This window comes from Malus domestica, chromosome 02 (genome assembly GCF_042453785.1).
Source record: "Malus domestica chromosome 02, GDT2T_hap1".
NCBI lineage: Eukaryota > Viridiplantae > Streptophyta > Magnoliopsida > Rosales > Rosaceae > Malus > Malus domestica.
In genome coordinates this window covers 34,101,717-34,127,442 of record NC_091662.1, presented here as the reverse complement: position 1 = coordinate 34,127,442, position 25,726 = coordinate 34,101,717, and the positions used below count along the sequence as shown (strand labels likewise).

At 38.8% G+C, this 25,726-nt stretch overlaps 2 protein-coding genes, 2 long non-coding RNA genes and 1 other non-coding gene across 5 annotated transcripts; 3 read left to right on the top strand and 2 right to left on the bottom strand.

Annotated features, from left to right (window-relative positions):
- Nucleotides 1–742: 742 nt before the first annotated feature.
- Nucleotides 743–2,219, bottom strand: LOC139190173 (uncharacterized). The gene is made up of 2 exons (XR_011574229.1): nucleotides 2,009–2,219; nucleotides 743–1,811 (listed from the first exon to the last, which is right to left on the bottom strand). It is a non-coding gene; the product is annotated as an uncharacterized lncRNA (long non-coding RNA).
- A 5,543-nt stretch (nucleotides 2,220–7,762) lies between these two features.
- TRNAN-GUU (transfer RNA asparagine (anticodon GUU)) lies at nucleotides 7,763–7,836 on the top strand. The gene has a single exon. It is a non-coding gene; the product is annotated as a tRNA-Asn (tRNA).
- A 1,182-nt stretch (nucleotides 7,837–9,018) lies between these two features.
- On the top strand, nucleotides 9,019–11,261 carry LOC103418556 (trihelix transcription factor ENAP2-like). The gene is made up of 2 exons (XM_008356670.4): nucleotides 9,019–9,919; nucleotides 10,601–11,261. Exons 1-2 carry the CDS (start codon nucleotides 9,257–9,259, stop codon nucleotides 10,994–10,996), a joined length of 1,059 nt encoding a protein of 352 aa, XP_008354892.1. The 5' UTR covers nucleotides 9,019–9,256; the 3' UTR covers nucleotides 10,997–11,261.
- A 3,303-nt stretch (nucleotides 11,262–14,564) lies between these two features.
- Nucleotides 14,565–24,208, top strand: LOC103411185 (thioredoxin-like protein CITRX, chloroplastic). Its single transcript, XM_008349836.4, has 4 exons — nucleotides 14,565–14,882; nucleotides 15,233–15,355; nucleotides 23,276–23,356; nucleotides 23,687–24,208. The coding sequence occupies exons 1-4, from the start codon at nucleotides 14,646–14,648 to the stop codon at nucleotides 23,801–23,803; spliced, it is 558 nt and encodes a 185-aa protein (XP_008348058.2). The 5' UTR covers nucleotides 14,565–14,645; the 3' UTR covers nucleotides 23,804–24,208.
- A 328-nt stretch (nucleotides 24,209–24,536) lies between these two features.
- On the bottom strand, nucleotides 24,537–25,175 carry LOC114822016 (uncharacterized). Its single transcript, XR_003770027.2, has 2 exons — nucleotides 24,890–25,175; nucleotides 24,537–24,774 (listed from the first exon to the last, which is right to left on the bottom strand). It is a non-coding gene; the product is annotated as an uncharacterized lncRNA (long non-coding RNA).
- Nucleotides 25,176–25,726: the final 551 nt, after the last annotated feature.

The window sequence follows — 25,726 nt, the reverse complement described above, 5'->3', positions numbered from 1 at the left end:
TTAAAATAACTCGAGCGTATGCCCTCAACCACAAGGTCAGAGGTTCAACCCCTCCTTATAGCATTATATTGTTTTACATTCGCCAGTAATATTAGTTTTTGGCTTCTGATGTACTTCTCCTCCTCTGATTGTCTAGTGTAATCTCCTCCTCTGATTGTCTAGTGTAATTCAAAAGCAACGTAACATCTACCGTTCATCTGTTATACCACAAAAGATCCACAGTTTTACACGAGTAAAATGACATATTGGACCTTTGAAATCCTAATATATTCATCTTCCCAATTACTTTAGTTTACTCCAACATCTTATTCAATGTGATGGCTATTTACAAACATGGAATAGAGATGAAGTGAAAAAGAAAAAAAAACCCCAAGAATAGAGTGAGGGTTTTTAATTTGTGTTTATGTGCAGACATTGAAATATATAAAAGTTCTAAATACGATTATCTATCTCTATAACAGCTTGCGCATACAATCCTTATGAATTGAAGCCACATACTCCAAATGATATCGGATCATAGGAAACAAAACCACATTACATACAACATGCATGAGTTGACACCATATTTGCGTCTTAAATCTTCTAACAGAAGATGACACACATTTGCATAAGTCCATTCCACTAAGTTAGGCTCGAGTTTAGACCAAACCTCATTATTGCATGAATGTTTCTTTTGGTCGAAAACAAAATAAATGTAAGGATGCCAACAGGGCGGATTGCGTCAAACGTAGAAGCTCTCAAATTTTGACGAAGCAAAATAGATTTTTGTTGCTTATTAATGAATTATAAGATTTTATGAACAAAGAGCAAAATGCCTTACTAGTTAACAAACGAACAAAAACTAAAAAACTAAAATTTAACTGAAACAAACAAATAAACATCCGACTTGTTTATATGTTGATGCAGACGATGATTCATGTTGTCAATCTTCTTCTTCCACCTCTAAAGAGGTTTATGGGTGCTGGACTGCAGGCTTGCATAGAGAGGCTGCATGTTTGATAATGTTATTGTTAACCATGGAGAAATGGTGCTAGTTTGAATTGTCTCTGGGATGCTGCTTCCGAAATACTGCTGGATTCTATCATTTTTCTAAAATTAACTGCATTCTAAATCATAAGAAAATCAATCAAATTTGTACTTTTTTTTTTTTTACAAATTGGGTCTGAAATACCTTGTAAAACTAAAATAGCAATGCCGAGAAGTTGCAACTTAATCGGTAAAAGAGAAGGCTGGTTTACCTTTGAAAATTTCTTTTGAGAGAATAGAAAACTTAAATAAGAAAGCTTCAAGGGCAACCGGTACATTGTTAACGCTCAAATATAGGAGGTCAACAAAGGACTAGTGTGACAACCCTTTGTCAGTGTCGATGTGCTAGCAGTGCAAAAACAACAAATTTAAGTAGTTCATCTCAAAAATCCAACCTCTTCTTTGGGTTATCCCTCCTCTTCTATACCTTGCCTCAGTCCAAAAAGTCTTGGGCTTTTAAGTCTCGGACAGCAAGCTATCCCTTCTATGAGCGGCTAACATGTGGAGCGGAGTTAACATCCAAGCATGTCTACTTTTTGGGTTAGGGTTGGGTTCAAAAAACCGAAAACCAAATAAAATCGAACCAAACACTGAACCGAAACTGAAAAAAATCAAACCGAAAAAAAAAAAAACCAAAACCGAAGTAAAGAAACCGAACCGAAATCTATGATTTTTTTTTTTTTTTGTCAACAGCCAGCCATCCCATTGTTTTCCAGAGTTTCTGCAATTGTGGCAATAGGCATTTGCAAAGTAGAGAGCTCCACCTTGTGCTATTGCATACACCTCTGCAAATCAATAAAGCGCCATATAAGCATATATATATACACATATATTCGTATATAGGCAGAGAACTTTTAGAACTCTCAACTCTCCCCCAGCAGCTGCTTGTGAATATTTAAATTTTTAAAAATAATTTTCAGATTTAAGGCGGTCGTAAAGTAGTCATATCGAATACTCCCTATAATTGTTCCCTGTGACTTACCGTGGGCTATCTTCTATGTTGATGATCCGCACATGGCACGGGGTTTATGTTTGGACTAGACTTGCCTCTTAGAATTTGTGTCGGAAAGCTGTTAGGCCTGACACTTGGTTGAAGCAGACGGAAAGTACTTGGCTCAAGTGCTCTCTTCTTTTGATCAGTGGTAAGGTTTTGTGACAATTCAATGACTTGGGCGCTCTGGTTTCGACCATTCATGATGCAGCGCTCGGTGCTGAAAACTCATAGGCTTATTTTGTGGGCTTAGTAGCTTGGCCCATTGTTCATGTGGGTGTTCGTGGACTTCCTCAAAAAGACGCAGAGGATCATAGATATACATTATTTTGATAGGGCAACCAAGGGTCCATGTTAACATACAAAAAGAGTGAAATTGGAACGTCTGCCCTGCACAAGTGGGCACCAATCTAAAACTAGATACATTTAGAACTAATTTGATGTCCAAAATTAGCTAGAGTATCAACTTAAAAGTTTGCTTCCCTAATGGCTGCACTACAGTAGGAAATTACTAGAATTATGAAACCTTTTTTTGAAAAAATAAAAATAAAAATAAAAAATCCAAGCTTTGTAAGCAACTTTGGGCAATTTCTGAACTGTTGATGCATGTAACTCATAATGCATGAACTATCTAATTTCATGATTGACATTAATAAAACTTATGAGAATATTAAATTAAAATGTTTGGTTGCAAATATTTGTCTATGTGGCTGTTCGTATTCGTAACCAATTGTGTGGTTAATCTCTTATATATTAATCGTTGATGTAAAGTAGAGACACTTGAGATTTTCTTCCAATTTACTCTTACCCTATATAAGGGGGTTGAATGATAATAAAAGGGGAGTTTTAACGAAAAACCCGTGATATTGTTCACTTTAACGAAATACCACATTTTTACACTAAAAGTCAATTATGGTACTATTCACTTTACCCTTTATTTTGTTATCGTTAAAACTCAAAGTTTTCAAGCCCTTTTCATTAATTTTCCCTAATAAAAGTAGAATATCTGACACACTCCGACCCGGGATGTCCACTAGGACTCCAAATTGAGTTGTGCTGGTCGACACCTGGAATGTGACGAAGTCATAAGGTGTGATGGTATGGAAAAATGTGGACAAATTTAAACCTAAGAGTGCCTAAGAACCAGAGTGCGCTGGTGAGAGGGAATGAACCCACTTCACACGTGACGTTAGAGCATAAGTAAGTACAGTAGAGTGGGTTGAGAATCATACCATTGAAAGAAATCTCCAATACTACGATTTGCCACGAATCCTCGTCGATAAGAAAGCTTAACTAATAAACCTAGAGGATGAAAACAAAACAAGGGCGAGTGGCCGTAAAAATAAAATTTTAATGGAAACCTTATAAAACGTTATAACCCCTCGCTGCAACACCTGTATAGATTCCAGAAAATCATACCACGTATCCATGTGAACTCAAAAGTATATCAATAGTAATTCCATAAATATACCACGACACAACATCTCATCAGCAATATAAATAATCATGTACTCAATAATCTATATTAGCACGCAAGTCAAAGTTACCTAATGTAACTTGTACGATTGCACCCATAACTCATCAATCAATGCTAGCACATAAGTCGAAGTCCCCTATAGTGACCTGTACGACTTACCCATATCCCATCAATCAATACTAGCACATAAGTTGGAGTCACCTATAGTGGCCTGTACGACTTACTCATATCTCATTAATCAATGCTAGCATATAAGTCGAAATTACCTATAGTGACCTGTACGACTTACTCATATCTCATCAATCAATGCTAGCACATAAGTCGGAGTCACCTATAGTGACCTGTACGACTTACCCTATAGTGACCTATACGACTTACCTATATCTCATCAATAAATGCTAGCACATAAGTCGGAGTCACTTATAGTAACCTGTACGACTTACCCATATCTCATCAATCAATGCCAGCACATAAGTTGGAGTCATTAATATAGCTCATCTACCAAGTCCTGCACACGAGTCGAAACCACCTAAAGTGGTCTGTACAATAGGCTAGGTGTAAATAAATACGCTCAAGTGCTACGATCACGTGAAGGTTATGCGAAGTATCGTAAGTCTCCTACGAGTCGGAACCACCTAATGTGGTCTGTATGACAGACTAGCACCTACCTTGGATACAAGGTGAGCGTGTGGCGCAGGAAGTAAACAATCACGTGAAAGCTAGGCCTTGTCCTCGGGCGAAGCACTAACACCGGAGTGCAGGACAATGAGCTATAAATACATCTCAACACAATCATACTCACTACCATCAAGATACTCACCTGAAACTTACCCGGTGTCCACAGCGTCATTTGGCATAACCACTTTAACATCCCACATTCTTAATCAGAACTATACCCAGTGATAGACCAGAATAAATCAAGGTTAATTTCTACGTTGTTAACCATCATAACTTCTTTCTTTAAAGAAATCAAGTACCATGTTAAATTCAGATTGTTTTATGGCTGCAACTAACTGTCTTGTTAGACTGCCTACGTACCCTCAAATGGGATCAAGTCATTCGTAGTTCAACTTAGTACGTCAAAGCATTCATAGTCATTATATATAGGAAACATGCATATAAATATGTCATAATGTAATCTAACACTCAACCATATCAAAGTATTTTAGACTATATAAATATATGTATGACATGGTATACATATGCATAAATCAAACTAAAAGCGTTTGCAGAATTATCAATCATATATATATATATATATATATATATATATATATATATATATATATACGATAAAAGGAAAAGACCCACTCACCTGAGGTCCGCACTACGACTCCCTAGCATGCATATCAAGACATCACGAACCAATGTCGCCTAGAACAATTATCAAATCACGTCTCAGAGTTCTTACCGATAGAATACATAATTTACAGAAAAAACACATCCCTACGTAATTCACTCTGGAAGATCTGCATCATGGATTTCCGATCCATTACTTCCAAAGATTCACATTATGTTCTTAGAACCACGTCCTAATATTTCATTATGATCCAACAGTTGGATCTTCGCCAATTGCCAAAACCAAGTGGCGATCAACATTTTATTTTATGAACTTACAAATCCAATCCGGGAAGATCCATACGTCGGATTACCGATCCATAAGTTTCTATGGTCCTCAAATATTACGTACTATAATGTATTAAAGTTTGGTGACGATCCAACGGTCGGATCGCCGATTCACACTTTTACCAAATAACGTGACGTAGAGAATTTAGGTTCCAACCATCAACCTAAGTCATACATTTACCAAGACTGAACTCAAGTCATCTAATTTAGCCTAAGAATGACATCGACGTGGGTGGCGGTCGGCCGCCCCGACTCGTCGGAAAATCCAACTATTTCTAAAAATTACCAAATTTTACAGAAATGAAAATCTTAATGAGTAGAACAAGTTTTATACCTGTGGCTAAGTCCAATTTAGCCAGGAAATTCACTCAAACCCGCCGGAAACCCTAAGATGGGTGTTCTTCGATTCGACTTCCTCGATGTTCCAACACCCCTACAACTGCTTGGGTCTTGTTCCTGGGTCTAAGAGGAGTTGATTATGGGTGGTGGTGGGTGGTGAAACTCGCTGGATCAAAGGAATCACCGTCGAACACCTCCGGTGCTCCGCTGATGTTCTTCGCGTTTTTGGGCCTAAAACTCTTCAATCTTGAGCGAAGGTGAAAGAAGAAAGATTGGGGAAGATGTGGCAGGTGGTGGATATGGTGTTCCATGAAACAAAATGGCAGAAATTGGCCAGATTTTGACCGGTTTGGGTGTGCGGGTGCACTACTCGACGGGAAGGTTTCTTCTCTTTTTTTTTTTTTTTTCCTTCTCCCTTCCTGATTGGTTCTCCTTTCCCTTCCTGATTGGTTCTCCTTTTCCTCTCTTAAAATTGATTGGTTACCACTCCCACATGGTGAGAGTTTGAATTAATTTATAACTAAACTTTAAATAACCAATTTTAAATGTCTGTAACTATACCGATATAATTCAGACTCGCAAACGGCTTTCGCCTATGCGTTCGTACCAACGAGTACCACACAAATGCGTTAAGTGAATAAGTCATACGTTTCTCTACACGTTGGTCAATGAAAGTCAAAACCTTCACCTTTAGGGAATTTTCGTAAATTCATTCTTTTCAAGTTTATAAAATCATAGAACTAGGGACAGGTTGTCACACTATCACATTTCTCCTCCCAATCTCTATATTCTCTCTTGTTTCATAGTTTATTTTAAACACGTTCTTACATTTTAAGTTTGTCAAGATTTTTACAAGACCCAACTTAATCCCATATTTATTGGCAGTTGATCAGTTTCTTTCCTAAGTCTACCCGAATTCAATTAGACTATACGTCCACTCAATGTTCTTGCTGTATTATGCACATTTGTTTTTTTTTTTTTTCCTTTCTTCATGATGACATTGGCTTCTCACTTTCGGTTATCTTGGTTTTATTTGGTTCACTTTTCTTCTAAAGAAAAGATTTCAATTAAAAAGGGATTAAAAAAAAAAGTGTTGGAAAATTTCCTAGTGCCCTAGTGCTACCTTTGACATCATACGACTTAACAGCAAATTCGTCTTATGCTCCCTCTTAGTACAAAGTGTTATTATTTCATTAGACCTTAAATTTGTGTGCTCACACCAAAGAAACCCTCGCATACATTTAATTTTTTATTTGTTTGACAACAGTGCATAAACCCAAAAGAAAAAAGAAAGATTACAAAAGAATATCACAAGGCAATGAGACCCTAATTATATTTACAACTAGCAACCAACGACAAAGAGGATGAGGGGCATACAATTATTATAAAACGATATATTTACACTAAAAAGCAAGGTGGTGGAGGGAAATAACTTGATCACTAACTTGTCATTTACAAAATTTCAATCTAAGACCATTTACTTACAAGTGAAGAAAAATATATAATACTAAATAGCTATATTTTATATCATATTAATTGTGCATGAGGGTGTTAATACCACATTTATGGCGAGATTATTCAAGTAGGTTTTTTTTTTAACAAACAGTATTATCTACACTAAGGGGTGAGGATGTGGGCTAAGCCTTATGAGCCTAACCATAATAATGTGGTTCAAAACCGCATTTGGGGAGAATCAAACTTAAGATCTTTCACTTACAAATAAAGAGAAATACCACTAAATGTAGTTTTTAATTTGTGTGGGATGCATCTTTTCTCTTTCAAGATCATGTGTGAAGATATGATTGTTTTATAGGGTGTGCATAAATATTGTAGACTTATTGGCTTTAATCGTCTTAGGCAAACACCTAACCTTATGCTTATCTTTGCCTCATGTGTATAAATTATCAATGACAACCTCCACATCAACATAATTTTAGAGTAACCTCTGCAATTTTAATTCATGAATGAGACATCAAAATTTGAAACAAGACAAACCCGTATGCCAAGGTTGGGTGTGCTTGCCTTGCCTTGGAGAATTTTAACGACACATTGGTACGAAATGTGTCGGTATTTAAATGACTAGACTCAGAAAATCATAATTTAATTGTCTATCATATCATACATTGGCGCATTGTAAAATTTTCATTGGCGTTGTGAGTTAAGAAGTAAATGAGTATTGTGGTAAATTACTTAATCTTGAGTAAAATTTTCATTTGCGTTGTGAGTTAAGAAGTAAAAGAGTATTGTGGTAAATTACTTAATTTTGAGTAAAATAGCGCAAAGTTGGTAAATATAACAACAAAGCTGGAATAGCTCAGTTGGCTAGAGCGTGTGGCTGTTAACCACAAGGTCGGAGGTTCGAGCCCTCCTTCTAGCGTTTGTATTGTTCTTTTTTTTATTGTTTGTTTCACTTTTAAATAATTTTTTAGGACAATGTTCGCAGGAGTGGAAATTTTTTAACCAAAAGTCAATTAAAACCGACCAAACCGGTTGGCTTGGTTATTAAATTTCAGTTACTGATATATTCGATTTGGTTCGGTATAAGTAACCGATTATTCAAACGTTTAAGAACCAATCTCTAAATCCATAATCAAATACCTAAAAATCAAGAATTTGATCAACTAGGGGATAATCGATTTAAGTTCTCCAATTCATTCGTTCTGCTATTTTTATTAACATCCTAAAATAAGGCTTTTACAATAAAACAAATAAAGCAAATTCAATTTAATGGCATGGTGTGGCAATGGCACACCAATGACCAGTCCCACCACCAATGGTCAGGCAGAAACAGTATGTGGTGCCGATAGAACCGTTGCTCAAAAAGGTATCATAACTTACTCAAGTGGTGATGAATCCACCAAAAGTTTAGGAAAAAAAAGGGCATAAATAAAGCAAAGGCCAAAAGGAGGAGGGCACAAAAGAGGAAGCCAAGTTTGAATGGCGGTAGCATATTGGATGGTTGATAATATTGGGTGGTGAATTGGTGATTGGGATGGAGGAGTGGGTGACAGACCCACGTGACTGACCCACCACCACCACCATTACCACCACTCCCCTCCCCCCCCTCTCTCTCTCTCACTCTCTCTCTCTCGTAGGAATAGTGAGGGCCAAGTGGATGTCTTGGTTGGCTTCATATCAACGCTAACAGCCAAAACAACCCAACGACAACAATAAAACCAAACAAACTTACCCACAATCACACAACTCCACCCCAAAAAGTGAAAAGGAAAAGTTTACAGGTTTCCTATCATTAACTCATTTGACTAAAGTCATCCCATTTTACTTGGTTGCCCACTTTCATTAAACGTTTCCTTTTCTTTCACTTCCCTTTCTCCTCTCCTCCCTATAATGCTAGTAGGCAATGGCTTCTCCCTTTTTATTTATATTTTTAGACTCGAACTTAAGGCCTCACATGCAAGAAATAATGCTCTTAATCATATAAAAGTAATTTTTGTGTATGTGTCAGACTGTAGTTAACAGTTAAGGATGAATGATTATAAAGAACCACAATATTTTTTAAACACATAACTTCATGTGCATAAATAAACGTTGTTAACCACTTGTGCTATAAATCGGACTCATTTCTCTCTCTCTCTCTCTTACTTTATATTGGCCATTTGTACTTACTTAGCCTTTCTTTATCTCTCTAAAATGCTAGTGGTTCTCCTCTACCCTTACCATTTCTTGAGCTCAAACTTGTTTGGTGGGAGGAACATGTTAGCAGCTTAAACAAAAGGGTAAAATTTGTACTACAAGCATTTGGAGAGAGAGAGAGAGAGAGAGAGAGAAAGAGAGAGATGGACAGTGAAACAAACCAAGAAAACCCATCCCTCCCCCCAAACAATTATACCACCACAACCACCAAGGAATTAGAGTCTCCTCCGAGATCAAAACCTCCCCAACAGCCTCCTCTCGGCGGGAGCGGCGGTGACAGACTCAAAAGAGATGAGTGGAGTGAAGGAGCAGTTTCTAGCCTACTTGAAGCTTATGAGACCAAATGGGTTCTCAGAAACAGAGCAAAGCTTAAAGGCCATGACTGGGAAGATGTGGCAAGACACGTGTCGTCACGTGCCAACTGTACCAAGTCCCCAAAGACGCAAACTCAGTGCAAGAACAAGATTGAGTCCATGAAGAAACGGTATCGTTCTGAGTCCGCCGCTGGTGATGGTTCTTCTTGGCCTCTGTATCCTAGGCTTGATCTTTTGTTACGTGGCAGTGGGACGTCCCCAACCGCGGCGGCAGCAGCTGCTGCTGCTGTTGCTGCAACTGTACCGCCCCCGCCACTGCCACCACTACAGCTGCTTCATACACTGCCTCAGAACGATCATCCCTTGATGCTATTGGAGCCTTCAGCACCGCCGCCACTACCGCCGCCACCACAACCTCCTGCTCCTCCGCCACTTATGGGGACTGCCCAGAATTCATTTGGATCCAATGGTGCTGATCATAGGGTGGCCAAGGTCAGTCTACACGGCACCCCCTCCCCTCACCTCCCCTCCCCTGTTTTTATTTTTAATTTTGTTCTTGTTTTTAGCCATTTCCCTTAAATTATGTTTTGATTTAGCTCTCAAGTTTTGTTGAAGACAGTTGGGTTTGTAATTTTATCACTCATATATTAGGATATTAGAACCAAATATGTCCCACCATAACGCCATAGCAATCATATAATTGCATATTTTCTAAATGAACAACAACAATAACAACAACATCTTACCCCACTAAGTAGAGTTGGCTGTATGAAATTTGGAACGTCACTGAGCTTGGTTTTGCGCCAAGTCATCCATTAACATTTACAATTTTTGAAATATTTGTGACATTGAATTCACCGTAGTTAATTGTGAATGATGATTTAGATGTTGTCTCAAATGCTGGTTTGGAAAAATTAGTTAACATTCTCACTTGTAACTTGGGCATTATTTTCAAACACATGAGGTAAAAGTTCTAACAACTGTAAACCACTGAGCTCACAAGGAGGTTAATGCCAAAGTGATATACTAAACAACCCTAATCTACGTAAAAAGGGATTTGAACTTTATGTGAGGGACAATACATTGCTCCGACCAACTAGCCTAACAAAACTCTGTATTAAAACTTGTAAGTCTCACTGAGTTAATTTAACCTGTAGTCGTTTTAACATGCAGGAAGATGCAGTGGGGATGAAATTGTCAGACCATGCATCGGACAAGAACCCTTTGGAGGTAGACAGTAGCACACCAGCTCTCTACAGTGACAAGGAACAATTAAGGTCCAAAAGAATGAAGAGGAAAATGGAGAAAAAGAAGCGGCGAAGGCGGGAGGAAGTAGACGTAGCTGAGAGCATAAGATGGCTAGCAGAAGTTGTGGTAAGATCAGAACAAGCAAGAATGGACTCAATGAGGGAGATAGAGAGGATGAGAGTCGAGGCAGAGGCGAAGCGAGGAGAAATGGATCTCAAGCGTACCGAAATCATTGCGAACACGCAGTTGGAGATTGCAAGGTTGTTTGCAGCTGGTGGTGGCAAGGGGGTTGATTCTTCATTGAGAATTGGAAGAAGTTGACGGAGGGAAAAGTTGAAACTTTGAGAGTGACATAAATGTACAGAATTTATGTAGCATTGGATATTGAGAGAAAAGAAGGAAAGGAGAACTTTTGGAAGCAAAGGTAAGGGAGATCGACTAATTTTTTACCTCATTGTAATCTACATGTTCTCTCTTTCAGCCAGCAATATCAGTGCTTAGACCTACAGAGTATTATTTACTTAAGTTTTCCCAAATATTGTTATTCACCTCACAATAAATAAGTAAATTTGGGCATATTTGATGAGTTGAGTGAATTATTTTTAATAAATCGAACGCCTCAATAGAATGGGAAGTGAAATCCCTACCGGCTTTCTTTTTCGGATGAAGACAAGGACTGTATTTTCATGGTCTGTCAAACACTTTCTTTAAGTTCACGGCCAGAATCAAAAGCGAAGGGCGGTACTGTGGGTTGATTGAATGGATTCACAAACATTTTATATCATGTAGTTAACATATAAATACAAAAAAAACGTAAGAAATATCATAATTCATTTGTTGGTGCAATAGAAATGTTCGCCTTTTTTTTTTTTTGGGATGTTGAGTTCGAAATATGGAGCTGCCATTTTAGTCACTGGTTTTTTCTTGTTTTTCAAATTTACTTCCAATCCATCTGTCTAAATGCATATAAAGTTAAAAAACTCAAGTCCCTTTGCAATCTTTTTTTTTTCAACTTCCTAATCTCTCCATTTATATCGAATGTTTAAACCAACTATCACATGGTCTTGAAGGTTGTATTTTAAGGTAATCAAAACTTTGAAGTTATATTTTGCTTTTCAATAATTTTTTATTCAATGGATTATTTTAATATTTGATTCGTTAGTGTGATGTTGATTTTAGATAAAAACACAAGATAAACAATTGACGGTGGTGAATTTATTATACTCGTCAATCAAGTTTTATTATTCTTCACTCTCAATTTTAAACTCTTGACTATAAACATTTAGGGCTCGTTTTTTATGTGTTTTTAAAATGACTGAAAACACTTTTAGAGAAAATGTTTTTGGAAGCACTTTAAGTGCATTTTCTCTAAAAGCGTTTTCAGTCATTTTAAAAACACATCCAAACGAGTCCTTAGTACATTTACGTCTAAAAACATGAAATATGTAATGTTTAAGTAGTGTTTGTATATTTATCTTCTTTTGATATTAATTTTTAATGATATCTGATGTGGAAATATAATTTTTTATTTATTTAGCAAATTCTTTTTTATACATGTCAATGACAAAGAACCAAGGATCAAAGAACTTTAGAGCCCCACTTCGAAGGCTTGCCTAGGGCCTCCAAATTCTTAAGGTTGACCCTGGTTGAAAAGACGTAGAGCGCGCAATGCATTGAACCCAAAACCACCGTAAGAAGTTTGTTGACCGCAACCAACATCATAAGTAGACGGGTAGTATGCTAAATGTGATATAAACATCAAAATTTAAATGGGTAGTATTCTAAAAATTCTCGCCTAGGCGCTCGGCGGCTGGCAACCATCCGATTAATCCCTAAGCGTTTGAAAATTAATCTATCTATGCATCCGCCTAAGTTGCAACTCTTAGATAGAAAATATATAACTTTATTTGTGTTTTTTTTTTAATAAATTGTAAGAGACTTGATGAATACTTTAATGAACACTCATTATATGTTTGTTCCCCATACTTTCAATATCTTCTAATACTTTATAATCTATTTGTCATTCTATTTTACAATTTATATATTTTAATATAGTTATGTATTTTTTTTTAAGTATAAATAGACATTTATGTACATGTTATATAATAAATATAATTAAAATTAAAAAAAAAAAAAATTCCCTAGCTCGTGCCTAAACGCCTAAATACCGAGGCGCTAAACCGTGCGGGCCGCCTAACTAGCACCTTTTAAAACCAACATAGTAAAACGGATCTTTCATACGCGACATCATTGAAATGATATGACATTGGCCTGTCCAATTTCATGAAGGAGTAGGCAAAACCTTCTTTTATTGTTTTCGGAGTGACGTGAGAAATATGAAAGTTGGTAGTGTTATCTTAATATAAGTAGAACAACTCCATTCCCATAAGAACATTAACTACAAACAGAAAAAAAATGAGAGTTTTAACAAAAAAATTAGTGATACTGTTTACTTTAACGAAAAATCACATTTTTACACTAAAAAGTTAATTCTGATACTATTCACTTTACCTTTTATTTTGTCATTATCGTAAAAACTCAAAATTTTCAAACCATTTTCATTAGTTTTCCTAAAAAAAATTGAAAGTTGGCTTAACAACGTAGCTATAGTAACTAATTAGTTCCTAGTGTTAGTATTTCTCTTCAAAGTTAACAGAGTTTCCAATTGAATTCTTCTTTTTTGGTTGATAAATAAAGAGACAATATAACATGTTTACTTATGAGATAGTGATTTTCACAAATCATTTTTAGCTTCTTATACACTCTGTTTAATCTTTGTAATTGATTATGTGTTATTATTCAACTCAATGGCTATAAATAAAGAAGAATATGCGAGGAGTAAAAAAATGTGTGTGATAATTACTCCCTTATTTATTTGGAATGAAAATTGAAATGATGGAAATTTCCTATTTATTATTTTGATTCATAACTGTTGAACCGTTTATTAACACACGTAGAGTTAAAATATTTTTGAGGTTTAGTCGTCATCCTCTATTTATGATTGGGGTCGTTGGCAACCTCTCATCCACCCTCTGAGGTTTAGTTGTCATCCTCAATTTAGCGTTTTATGTTAATGAAACTTATTATGATTGACAAAAAAAATTAAAATCGTTAATTCAATATTAAAAAAAAATCAGGAATTAGATTGATGGAAAGTAAACATATCGTAGAAGTAAATACATGCTTGTTCTCCTAAATCCCATAGTGGTGACTCATCGTTCGATCTTAATCTAATAGCAGGTGGTCATTTATCTTTTATTTGTACTATTTCCACTGTAGTAGGATTAAGATGGAATTATAGGCATTGTTCTAAAAATCCTCGCCTAAGCATTAGGCGACTCGTCACCGTCCCGATTAATGCCTAGGTGTTTGAAAATTAAGAAGGAGCACCTAAACCTACTGAGGCACCCGCTTAGCCCGCCTAAATCCGCCTAGGTTGTGACTCACTTAGACAGAAAATAGATAACTTTCATTTTGCATTTTATTTTTCAATAAATTGTAAGAGACTTGTTGAATACTTAAATGAACACATATTATATGCTTGTTTCCCATGTTTTCATTATGTTTCAATAGCTCATAATATATATGTCATTCTATTTTGTAGTTTATGATGAAATTATATATATATATATATGTATATATATGTATATATTTTAAGTATAAATATACACTTATTTACACAACATATAATAGATTTAATTAAATCCGTCTAGTTCGCCTAGGCACACATGTGCCTAACTACCTAGGCATTAAGCTCTAACCCACTGCCTGATTAGTGTCTAGCATCTCATAGAATTTGATTATAGGTGGCTACTATTTTCTTTTTGCATGGGCTTGGTTAACTTCATAGTCCTCCAGCAACTCCAACCCAAGTCAGCCCAGTAACTGTCTTTGAGACACAATACTTTTTGGCTTGTCCGCTAGAGTTCAGATAGTGTAGAAAGGATTACTCTTTGAGCTCTGTAGAAAGATGGCTCTCTTCCAAACACAAACAACGCCTCCTATCCACAGCCATGGCGTTAGCTTCCAAACCCACAGCCACTCTCCCATGGCCTTACCATTTCATCCCCCACCGCCTTCCCTCCCTCTTTCTCTCTTCTCCTTTAGAACCCTCCAACAAGACTCACTTTTTTCTCCCCCAACAGTGAAAAGAAAGTTTCTTTGCAGACCCCCTCATGGTAAACATGTTAGAGAAGATTATCTTGTGGTAAGTTCTTCCTGCAAATTCTTTTTTACTTTAGTATTTTGATTACCCATTACAACTTGGTCATCTTTTCTTTAATTCATGAGTTTTTCCTCCTTAAAAGTGGTAATGGTTTGATGGGTTGGTTTGCATTTCCAAATTATTTATCTGTTGGGTATGAAAAATGCAGTAAAATGAAGAATTAGGACATTTAACTTTACTTCTGTTTGGGAAATGGGAAAGCATGGAAATTTTCTTTTCATTTGGCTTTGTTTGAAAACCAACTTGGGATTTGGAGTTTCATTTGTATTTTCCTTTTTGTTACCTCATGAATTATTAATTTGAGCTTATTTAAATTTTGTTTGAGAGGGCAGAAGAAGGTGTCGGCCGAGGAGGTCCAGGAACTGGTAAAAGGAGATAGAAATGTACCCATTATTGTTGATTTCTTTGCAACATGGTGTGGACCCTGTATATTGATGGCTCAAGAACTTGAAATGGTATGCTCTATCATATGCATGCCAGTTTTAGTTATGCTGCTTTCTGATCATATCTGGGGTTTTTGTTTAAAGCCTTAATGGTTTATATGTCGTAATAGTACTACTTTGATATGGATTTCAAACTGTTTGTTGGAGAAATTAGAGTTCACTCAACTGAAATATGAAGCTTTAGACCTTCCTAACTAATCTTGTATAGTTCTATGTGTGTTGTGGTGATTGAAACCATTTTACACGAAATATGCATGTCTACTCTGCAAACATATCTGCATCTTTATCTAGCATGAAATATAATAAAAGGACCCACCATTTTGTAAAACCTCATGGCTGTTTGATATTTGATCGTATGAATTTAACTTTAGAAATACACTTCTTTAATTAGGTGGTAAATGGAGAAAATTCCATTGTCCTACATGTTTAATTGGATGACAATACCTTCAAAGGAGTGTACTTTTCACGGTTATTGGATGGGATCTATAGTTTTATTCTGGTGTTGATAGCTTCTTTTCCTGTTGAATGCTATGTTTGCGATGAATAAGTGTGAAGTTTTCAAAATCCTGACCTCTTCAATAGGATTTTGAAAACGAAGAAGATGCCAAATGAGTGGCGAACGAGCACTTTGGTGCCTATCTACAAGAATAAGGGCGACGTACAAAATTGCATGAACTATAGGGGTATTAAGCTAATGAGTCATACAATGAAGCTTTGGGAGAGAGTCATTGAGCATAGATTGAGGCAAGAGACACGGGTTTCAGACAACCAATTCGGGTTCATGCCAGGGCGCTCAACCATGGAGGCAATCTATCTCTTACGAAGATTGATGGAAAGATATAGAGATGGGAAAAAGGATTTACACATGGTCTTTATAGATTTGGAAAAAGCGTATGATAGGGTCCCAAGAGACATTCTTTGGAGGATTTTAGAGAAGAAAGGAGTACGAGTAGCATATATCCAAGCTATAAAGGATATGTATGAAGGAGCAAAGACTGCCGTAAGAACTCATGAAGGACAAACCGAAAGCTTTCCCATAACTGTAGGATTACATCAAGGCTCATCCTTAAGTCCTTACCTTTTTGCGTTGGTAATGGATGAGTTAACAAGACATATTCAAGATGATATTCCTTGGTGTATGCTTTTCGCAGACGATATAGTGTTGATAGATGAAACTCAGGAAGGGGTAAATGCAAAGCTTAACCTTTGGAGAGAAGTGTTGGAATCTAAAGGTCTTCGCCTAAGCCGATCAAAGACAGAATATATGGAGTGCAAGTTCAGTGCAAATGGAGGCCAAAACGAGTTAGGGGTGAGGATCGGAGATCAAGAAATACCAAAGAGCGACCGTTTTCGTTACCTAGGATCTATCTTGCAAAAGAACGGAGAATTAGATGGAGATCTCAACCATAGAATACAAGCTGGATGGATGAAGTGGAAGAGTGCATCCGGCGTGTTATGTGACCGCCGTATGCCACTAAAGCTCAAGGGAAAATTTTATAGGACGGCAATAAGGCCGGCGATGCTGTATGGCACAGAATGTTGGGCGGTGAAACATCAACACGTACACAAAATGGGTGTAGCGGAGATGAGGATGCTTCGTTGGATGTGTGGGCACACGAGAAAGGATAAGATTAGGAATGAGGATATCCGGGGTAAAGTAGGAGTAGCCGAAATTGAAGGAAAGATGAGAGAAAATCGGTTACGGTGGTTTGGACATGTGCAAAGAAGGCCTACTGACGCTCCGATTAGAAGATGCGACTATGGGACAGAGGTTCAGGGCCGAAGGGGTAGAGGAAGACCTAGGAAAACTTTGGAAGAGACTCTAAGAAAAGACTTAGAGTACTTGGATCTAACGAAGGACATGACACAGGATCGAGCACAATGGCGTTCTAAGATTCATATAGCCGATCCCACTCAGTGACTTGGATTTTCCAAGTCTCCAACCGAGAAGTTTTCCTCACTCGGAAAATTAAGGGAACACTACCCCAACCTACATGCTCCACTCAGAAAGCTTCAACATACAAGCTTCAACAAAAGAAAATTCAAAGAACTTAGCGAAGAAGACTTTGGTGTATTTAACACAATACGTTGAAATGAAGGAAAGCTTATTTATTGATATTCCCGATAAGCTACAAATATGTACATATACATGAGTCAAAATAAACACACAAGAGGGAGCCTTCACAAAGGTTGCTTAGGAGAAGTCTCAGCAGTCGGTAGAGCCCCAGAAAGAGAAGGCACCGGAGGGGGATCATTTGGAGCCTCAGTACTGGACAGAACCCTAGAAGGAGGAGGCATCAGAGGTTGATCATTTGGAGCTTCATTACGCGGTATAGCCCCAGAAGACGAAGGCAATAAATGCCTTTGGAACAAACCCACAAATCTCTGATGATCAAGTAAAACCTGACCATCAGTTTCCTTCATCTGGTCAAGCTTCCTCTTCATGTTTGTAGCATAGTCATGTGCGAGCCGGTGCAACTGTTTATTCTCATGCTTGAGCCCTCTAATCTCCTGTTTGAGACTCATCACTTCAGCCGCCAATGATTCAACTTGGCGGGTTCGAGCAAATAGGCGTTGGGCCATATTAGACACAGAACCTGCACACTGAACACTGAGAGCCAGCGAATCCTTAACAGCTAACTCATCAGACCGTTTGGAAAGTAGTCTGTTATCTTTGGGAGTGAGAAGGTTCCTGGCCACCACCGCAGCGGTCATATCATTCTTCATCACGGAATCCCCAACGGTAAGAGGACCAGTAGGGGAGACGAAGGATGGGCGCCATATGTTGTCTGGAGAAGGCGGGGCTGCCTCTTCAACAAGGTTCAAGTCAAAACGACGGTCGGAGGGGCCAGACATTTTCAAAGGTGTTGAAGAGAGAAGAGGTCGGACAAATCAAGATCTTAGAAGTGCAAGAATGAAGCTTCTACTGGTGGAGATTCAAGTGTGCTTTGGAACTTAATGCCAGCCCTTATAAAAATCTGCACTCGACGGAGCTTCAGAAATCGAAGAGGCGCCTGCTCAGAAATCGAAGAGGCGTTTGCTTTCTCAAAAGTTGGGCTGCTTAGAGATCACGAGGGTTGATCTCAGAAATCGAAGAGGCGTTTGCTTTCTCAAAAGTTGGGCTGCTCAAAGACCACGAAGGCTGATCTCAGAAATCGAAGAGGCGCTCGCTTTCTCAAAAGCTGGGCTCCCCAGAGACCACGAGGGCCGATCTCAGAAATCGAAGAGGCACCTACTTTTCCAGCCTTGTCAGCACCTGTCACACGCACACTCAGCTTTGCAGAAATTATGGGCATTCTGTCGAAGACTTCTGGGGAAGTAGAAAACACATGAATCTTACTATTCAATCACCCACTTCCCACACGCAACAATAGCTCATGGGTACCACAGAAAACTTTGCCAAAGTTCTCTGCCAAAGTTGAGCACGTGAAGCTTGCAGCTCCCACTACATTGCTCTGACCAAGAAGGGTAAAAGAATAGCAAAGAAACAGCAATAACAAAGTTTAGACCCATAAATTTTGAAGGTCTAGCTACCATATTATTACCCACAAGGGTAAAGGAACAGTACCACTGCTGGATAATTGGAAAGTCCCTGTGTGTCAACCTCTGTGCTTCGTGGCAAGGTAGACTAGCAAACATGCCCAACCTTTACTCATATTCGAGAAAACACTCCCAATAAGATTGCTTGCTCCAAAATCGAAGAGGCACCGTCCTCTGAATCTCGAGAGCCAGACTCCCAACATGATTACTTTCTCAAAAATCGAAGAGACACTGCTCCCTGAATCTTCGAGAGCCAGACCCCCAGCATGATTGCTTTCTCAAAAATCGATGAGGCATCGTTCTCCGAATCAATCGAAGAGGCGCTCGCTTTCTCAAAAGCTGGGCTGCTCAGAGACCACGAGGGCCGATCTCAGAAATCGAAGAGGCACCTACTTTTCTAGCCTTGTCAGCACCTGTCACACGCACACTCAGCTTTGCAGAAATTATGGGCATTCTGTCAAAGACTTCTGGTGAAGTAGAAAGCACATGAATCTTATTGTTCAATCACCCACTTCCCACACGCAACAATAGCTCATGGGTACCACAGATAACTTTGCCAAAGTTCTCTGCCAAAGTTGAGCACGTGAAGCTTGCAACTCCCACTACATCGCTCTGACCAAGAAAGGTGAAAGAATAGCAAAGAAAAAGCACTAACAAAATTTAGACACATAAATTTTGAAGGTCTAGCTACCATATTATTACCCACAAGGGTAAAGGAACAGTACCACTGCTGGATAATTGGAAAGTCCCTGTGTGTCAACCTCTGTGCTTCGTGGCAAGGTAGACTAGCAAACATGCCCAACCTTTACTCACATTCGAGAAAACACTCCCAACAAGATTGCTTGCTCCAAAATCGAAGAGGCACCGTCCTCCGAATCTCGAGAGCCAGACTCCCAACATGGCTACTTTCTCAAAATCGAAGAGAGGGTAAAGGAACAGTACCATTGCTGGATAATTGGAAAGTCCCTGTGTGTCAACCTTTGTGCTTCGTGGCAAGGTAGACTAGCAAACATGCCCAACCTTTACTCACATTCGAGACAACACTCCCAACAAGATTGCTTGCTCCAAAATCGAAGAGGCACCGCCCTCCGAATCTCGAGAGCCAGACTCCCAACATGATTACTTCCTCAAAAATCGAAGAGACACTGCTCTCCGAATCTCGAGAGCCAGACCCCCAGCATGATTGCTTTCTCAAAAATCGAAGAGGCATCGTTCTCCGAATCTCGAGAGCCAGATACCACAGACCACTTTTTCAAAGTGCTCTGACAGAGTTAAAACATGTGAAACTGGCAGCTCCCACTACCGTGCTATGACCAAGCAGGGTAAAGGAATAGCATTACTACTTGTTAGGGAGACTCCTATATATGTCGACCCCCATCCCCAACAGACAGGCAGACCTGCAAAAATGCTCAACCCTTCATCATATCTGAGAGGGCACTCCCAACGAAGCCTTTCGAAATATTCAGCTTTCTTTCCCCCCGATAATACCTCTGCAAACAAGCTATACTAGAGCAAGAATATCTCATATCATCAGGGTTAAAAGCAAGAGTATCCCATATCATGCTTTTTCCCTGTCTTTTCCTTTGGCCTTGTTTTTACCTGCAAGACAAGGAGAAAGAGAGCAATCAGTCAGCACTTGGAATCAAGCTTCCAGCCAGAATCTGACTGCCTGGAACCCCTTACCTGATTACTTACCTGGCATTGCTCTCGAGTACTCATCTTCAACATCTTATGTTTCCAGGGAAGATTCCGCATTTGCTTGAGGAACAGATAGGGCAAGTGCGAAGGATACAAGGAAGCATGTGGAGACAAGCGTAACAGCACACGTGCCGATACATCCATTACTCTGTCAAAAGCAAAAGTATCCCATATCAGCAGGGTGGAACGTACTCTAGATTTGATGGACTTGTTTTGACCCTCAAATTCTTCAGTCGGCCTTATACTCTGGAGGAAACCAGAAAACCCTCCAGCTCAGTTCAAGAATAAGCCTGTGGAAAGTTACTTCTTCAAAAGCAAAAGTATCTCATATCATCTCTTCTCATTTTTCTTCTCTTTATCCTTCATGCTGCTGCAAGATGGGGAGAAGGTGAACAATCAGTCGGAGCTCTGATTGCTTACCTTGTCTGTCACCTCTTTCAGCAGACCCCCTAGCTCGGCGACTTGGGGGACTCCTACTACATGGTTTGTATCGCGCTTGACCAAGCCTGAAACTACAAGTAAGCTTCAAGTGAAATTGATACATTACCTTGTGCATCTCCACCAGTTAAAGATACCACCCCTGGATGGAGGAAGAGTACTTCCAGAGAAGATGCCACATCTACCTATGAGACAGATAAGGCAAGTCAAGACGACTCCACACTCCGATACTTAGAAGTTTCGTGATTACGAGATCATTCTCCCGCAATATTTCCTAATGTCATTTGTACTAAATCATTCACTTGTACTCACTAAAGGAGAGCTTGAACCTATGTACTTGTGTAAACCCTTCACAATTAATGAGAACTCTTCTATTCCGTGGACGTAGCCAATATGGGTGAACCACGCACATCTTGTGTTTGCTTTCCTATCTCTATCCATTTATATACTTATCCACACTAATGACCGGAGCAATCTAGCGAAAATCACAAAAAGCGACCGTTTTCGCTACCTAGGATCTATCTTGCAAGAGAACGGAGAATTAGATGGAGATCTCAACCATAGAATACGAGCTGGATGGATGAAGTGTAAGAATGCATCCGGCGTGTTGTGTGACCGTCGTAGGCCACTGAAGCTCAAGGGAAAATTTTATAGGACGGCAATAAGGCCAGCGATGTTGTATGGCACAGAATGTTGGGCGGTGAAGCATCAACACGTACACAAAATGGGTGTAGCGGAGATGCGGATGCTTCGTGGGATGTGTGGGCACACGAGAAAGGATAAGATTGGGAATGAGGATATCCGAGGTAAAGTAGGAGTAGCCAAAATTGTAGGAAAGATGAGAGAAAATCGGCTCCGGTGATTTGGACATGTGCAAAGAAGGCCGAATGACGCTCCGGTTCAAAGATGTGACTACGGGACAGAGGTTCAGGGCCGAAGGGGTAGAGGAAGACCTAGGAAAACTTTGGAAGAGACTCTAAGAAAAGACTTAGAGTACTTGGATCTAACGGAGGACATGACACAAAACCGAGCGCAATGGCGTTCTAGGATTCATATAGCCGACCCCACTTAGTGGGAAAAGGCTTTGTTGTTGTTGTTGTTGTTGTTGTTATTGTCTATGACATTTCATGAAATGAACTAGAGGCATTAGCTTTATTTCATCACATGTTTTGTGAATCCTGCAATGCGGAATTTAAGCATGACACTTATTTCACCAAAAATTTGATAAGCGTGTGTCCTTATTGAATCTCAGGTTCAAATCTATGCAAGCCAAGAGTAAAATGGATAACTAAATCGACATACATAATTTTGAACAGTTTAATATAGTAAGCCCAATATTTCTGTTTTTTTTCTTTATTTTTTATTTTTTTTATAAGGAAAAATAATGAAAATGGCTTGAAAACTTTGAGTTTTAACGATAAGAACAAAATAAAGGGTAAGGTGAATAGTACCAGGATTGACTTTTTAGTGTAAAAATATGGTTTTTTGTTAAAGTGAACAGTACCACGAGTTTTTCGTTAAAGTTCCCTTTTTTATAAGATTTGGAAATCCAGGTACCTAAATACTGTATGCAGTGATGATGTCTTTGTAGTTCACTTCATTCTAGAACTCGTGTGAGTAAATAACTGATCTTATGAGCTATAGACGATGGGCTGATGAGTCAAACTTCTAGCAGATAGCCAGAGGAAACTATGATTATCTACCTTAGTATCTGAACGAAGCCAAATAAGAATATTCATATGTGCATAATTCTTTTGAAATTGAATGTAGCTATACCGCAGTGGCGGGAAGTAATCAGGCTTATGCACGGGTTTGAATTTCACCGATTCCTCTCTCCCTCCCCCTAACAACTAACAATTTAATCACTACTTCCTATCATTCTCACATTTATTTGCTTCTGGAATACAAACACGGTAAAGTGTCAATGCCACTTGATTATCATGGACCTAATCTGTTTTTTTAATTAATCAGCCATTGGAAACCAAAATGCTTTCAGAACTGAAGTCGCTTTTTTATTTTGTGGACCTTGTGATTTGCGATTCAAACATTTTTGGTTGATGTAGAGTAATCCACTTTGGATCTAAATTTGTTAATTTTATTTTCTCTAAGATCTCGTGTTCACCTAAGTTGCATTTTTGACGTGGGTCGTAAAAGTTTCATACAGCAAGTATACATAATATAAGTACCTGACTGGTACTGATTTCGAATGTTTGCAAACATATGAGTAATGTTAAAAACTTTTGATTTTCACAACAGCTTGCTGTGGAGTACGAGAGCAATGTAAGAATTGTAAAGGTTGACACGGATGATGAATACGAATTTGCACGGGACATGCAGGTAATTGCCTTCTTGTTTAACGTTGCTCTATAGTTTTACTCTCTCTATTCTCTCATCTTCTTTGGTGCTCTGAAGTCTGAAACCCTTATGAGCCTTACGGATTTATGTGTCTGTACCTAGATTTGTTCATAGAAAAATAGTTCTACATTATACGAGATTTTTCTCTAGTCTCGATGATAAATATTGTGGATACACTGGGTGGATTTTTCTTATATCTCTGCTTGAAGATCTATGTGTATTTGTTTCGCTATTGTTTTGGAGTTGAAGTGATGTCTGAACGTAGTGGAAAAATAATTGGCAAAAGAATACTTACTGAACTCGTTGGATCAGGTACGAGGATTGCCGACATTGTTATTTATAAGTCCAGATTCAAGTAAAGAAGCCATCCGGACTGAAGGGCTCATCCCATTACAGATGATGCGGGATATCATTGATAACGAAATGTGAAGTAGCCCGTGGCTTATTTCTGCATAAATATGGGGAGCATGGGTTTGGTGATGGTACAAACATTACCAGTACTGTTCGAGGTCTGTTATGTTCTGATTCACTAACTGAAATTTTGCCGTGGAGCGAACAATTTAGTAGCCATAAGATAGCGAGTAGATCTGATTGTTTTAGGCATGTATAAATGTAAGGATGCACGTCCATCACACATCCTCGCACGGTTAGAGGTGCAAGGATGTTTTGTGATGGTACGAGAATTACCGTTGTTGTTACTGTTTTGTGATGGTACCCTAAAGAGATTTTACTCCTTTCCGTTAAGCTGCAAGTTCATGGTAGATCATCAAACCAGTTGTTTGTAATTGTTGTTAAAGTTCTGAAGTGGATTTGGTTGATTATTGCCTTGCTGGATATCTCAAGTTTTGTTAAATAGGTAGTGGAGGCAGATGGCAGAGATCATGTGGGCCAAGGAAGGAAGTGGGATATCCTGGCTTTTCACTAGTCGGCTGCTATCAGCACCCTCGCTACGCATTACGTCAAAGTCCAGGTACTCTGCCTCGCGGCGGCACAAAAACCCACATGTAATGGGATGTCAAGGTTACTTGCGATTAGAAAACTAGGATGCGAAGGTGATGGTAACCAAATCAATAGCATAATGCGATTAGAAATCAGTGTTTATTTTTTTATTTTTTGTTTTGCCATTTGATCTTGTGTTAAATTTGTGATGTGGACGTGAGACTTGTTAATAGGTGGATGAAGTAACTAGAATTGCAAAATAAACCCCAAACATACAATTAGGCCCAGACAAAAAATACAAAAAACAAAACAAGACAAAGCAGCCTGCACCCAACCGCCATGGACCGGAATCCGCCACCATGCACCACCATCCCAGCAAATACCGGAGATCTAGCCAACCGAAGCCCTATAAGTGGTGGAAAAGAAAGCTCCAACCGTCATCCATCAAGCACCAAATGGATCTAAGCCACAGATTGAATGAAACCACAGGGAAAGAGAACCCATTAGTAACTATACCAATAAAGGCATACACATAGAAGGTGGTGGTGTGTCCATCGAAACCGGAGCTGTACCCACCTTCCGAGAGGTTTGCTATAAGTCGTGTGAAGAAAAATGGTCTTCAAATACAAAATTGTGAGAGATCGAGGAAGGACAAAGCTAGGTGGGGTGGAAAGGATGGTGAATGAAGATAAATAAGGAGGTGGAAGCGAAATAGAGATTGGTTGAAGAAGGGATCGGAACTTGGAGAGAAGAACGAGGTAGATTGGGTCGAAACGTCTAGTACAAAACGCAAGCCAACGAGTACACATAAAATAAAAGAAGAAAAGGAGAAACAGGTGACGGCCACCGACCCTTGACACAGCCAGAGATGGCCACGGAAGAGGGAGAAAGAAGTACATCAAGTTTTTTTCGTCCCAGAGGCATACCTAAAGTATAAATTTTGGGACAGTCTCATACATCCGTTAGTCAAACTGTTAAGTCCCCCGTTAACTATGACGTGACGCCCACATGGACAATGACTAGGTAGCACGTGGATTTATTTATTTTAGAGAATGGGTTTCAGTGAACAAAAAATTCAAAATTCAAAATTCTCGACCCCCCATCTCCCATAGAAAAGGTGAAAAGTGAAAAGTGAAACCACTTTTCACTCCCCCAGAAAATCGCAACCCATCTCTGTCTGAAACCCTACCAACGGGCCATCACTTGACCTCGCCATCGCTCTACCTCACACGCTGTCATACGTTGCACACACATTTCTAGGAAAGATGTCGTGAAGCCATCGTTGGCGATAGGGTGGAAAAAAGGAGGATCGAATTGGGTGAAACACCACTTTATTGTAAGTAACCTACCTTTTTCGAAGTGTAGATAATATGGGTTTAAGTTTTTTGATTTTTCAATTTTGAATTTTAGGGA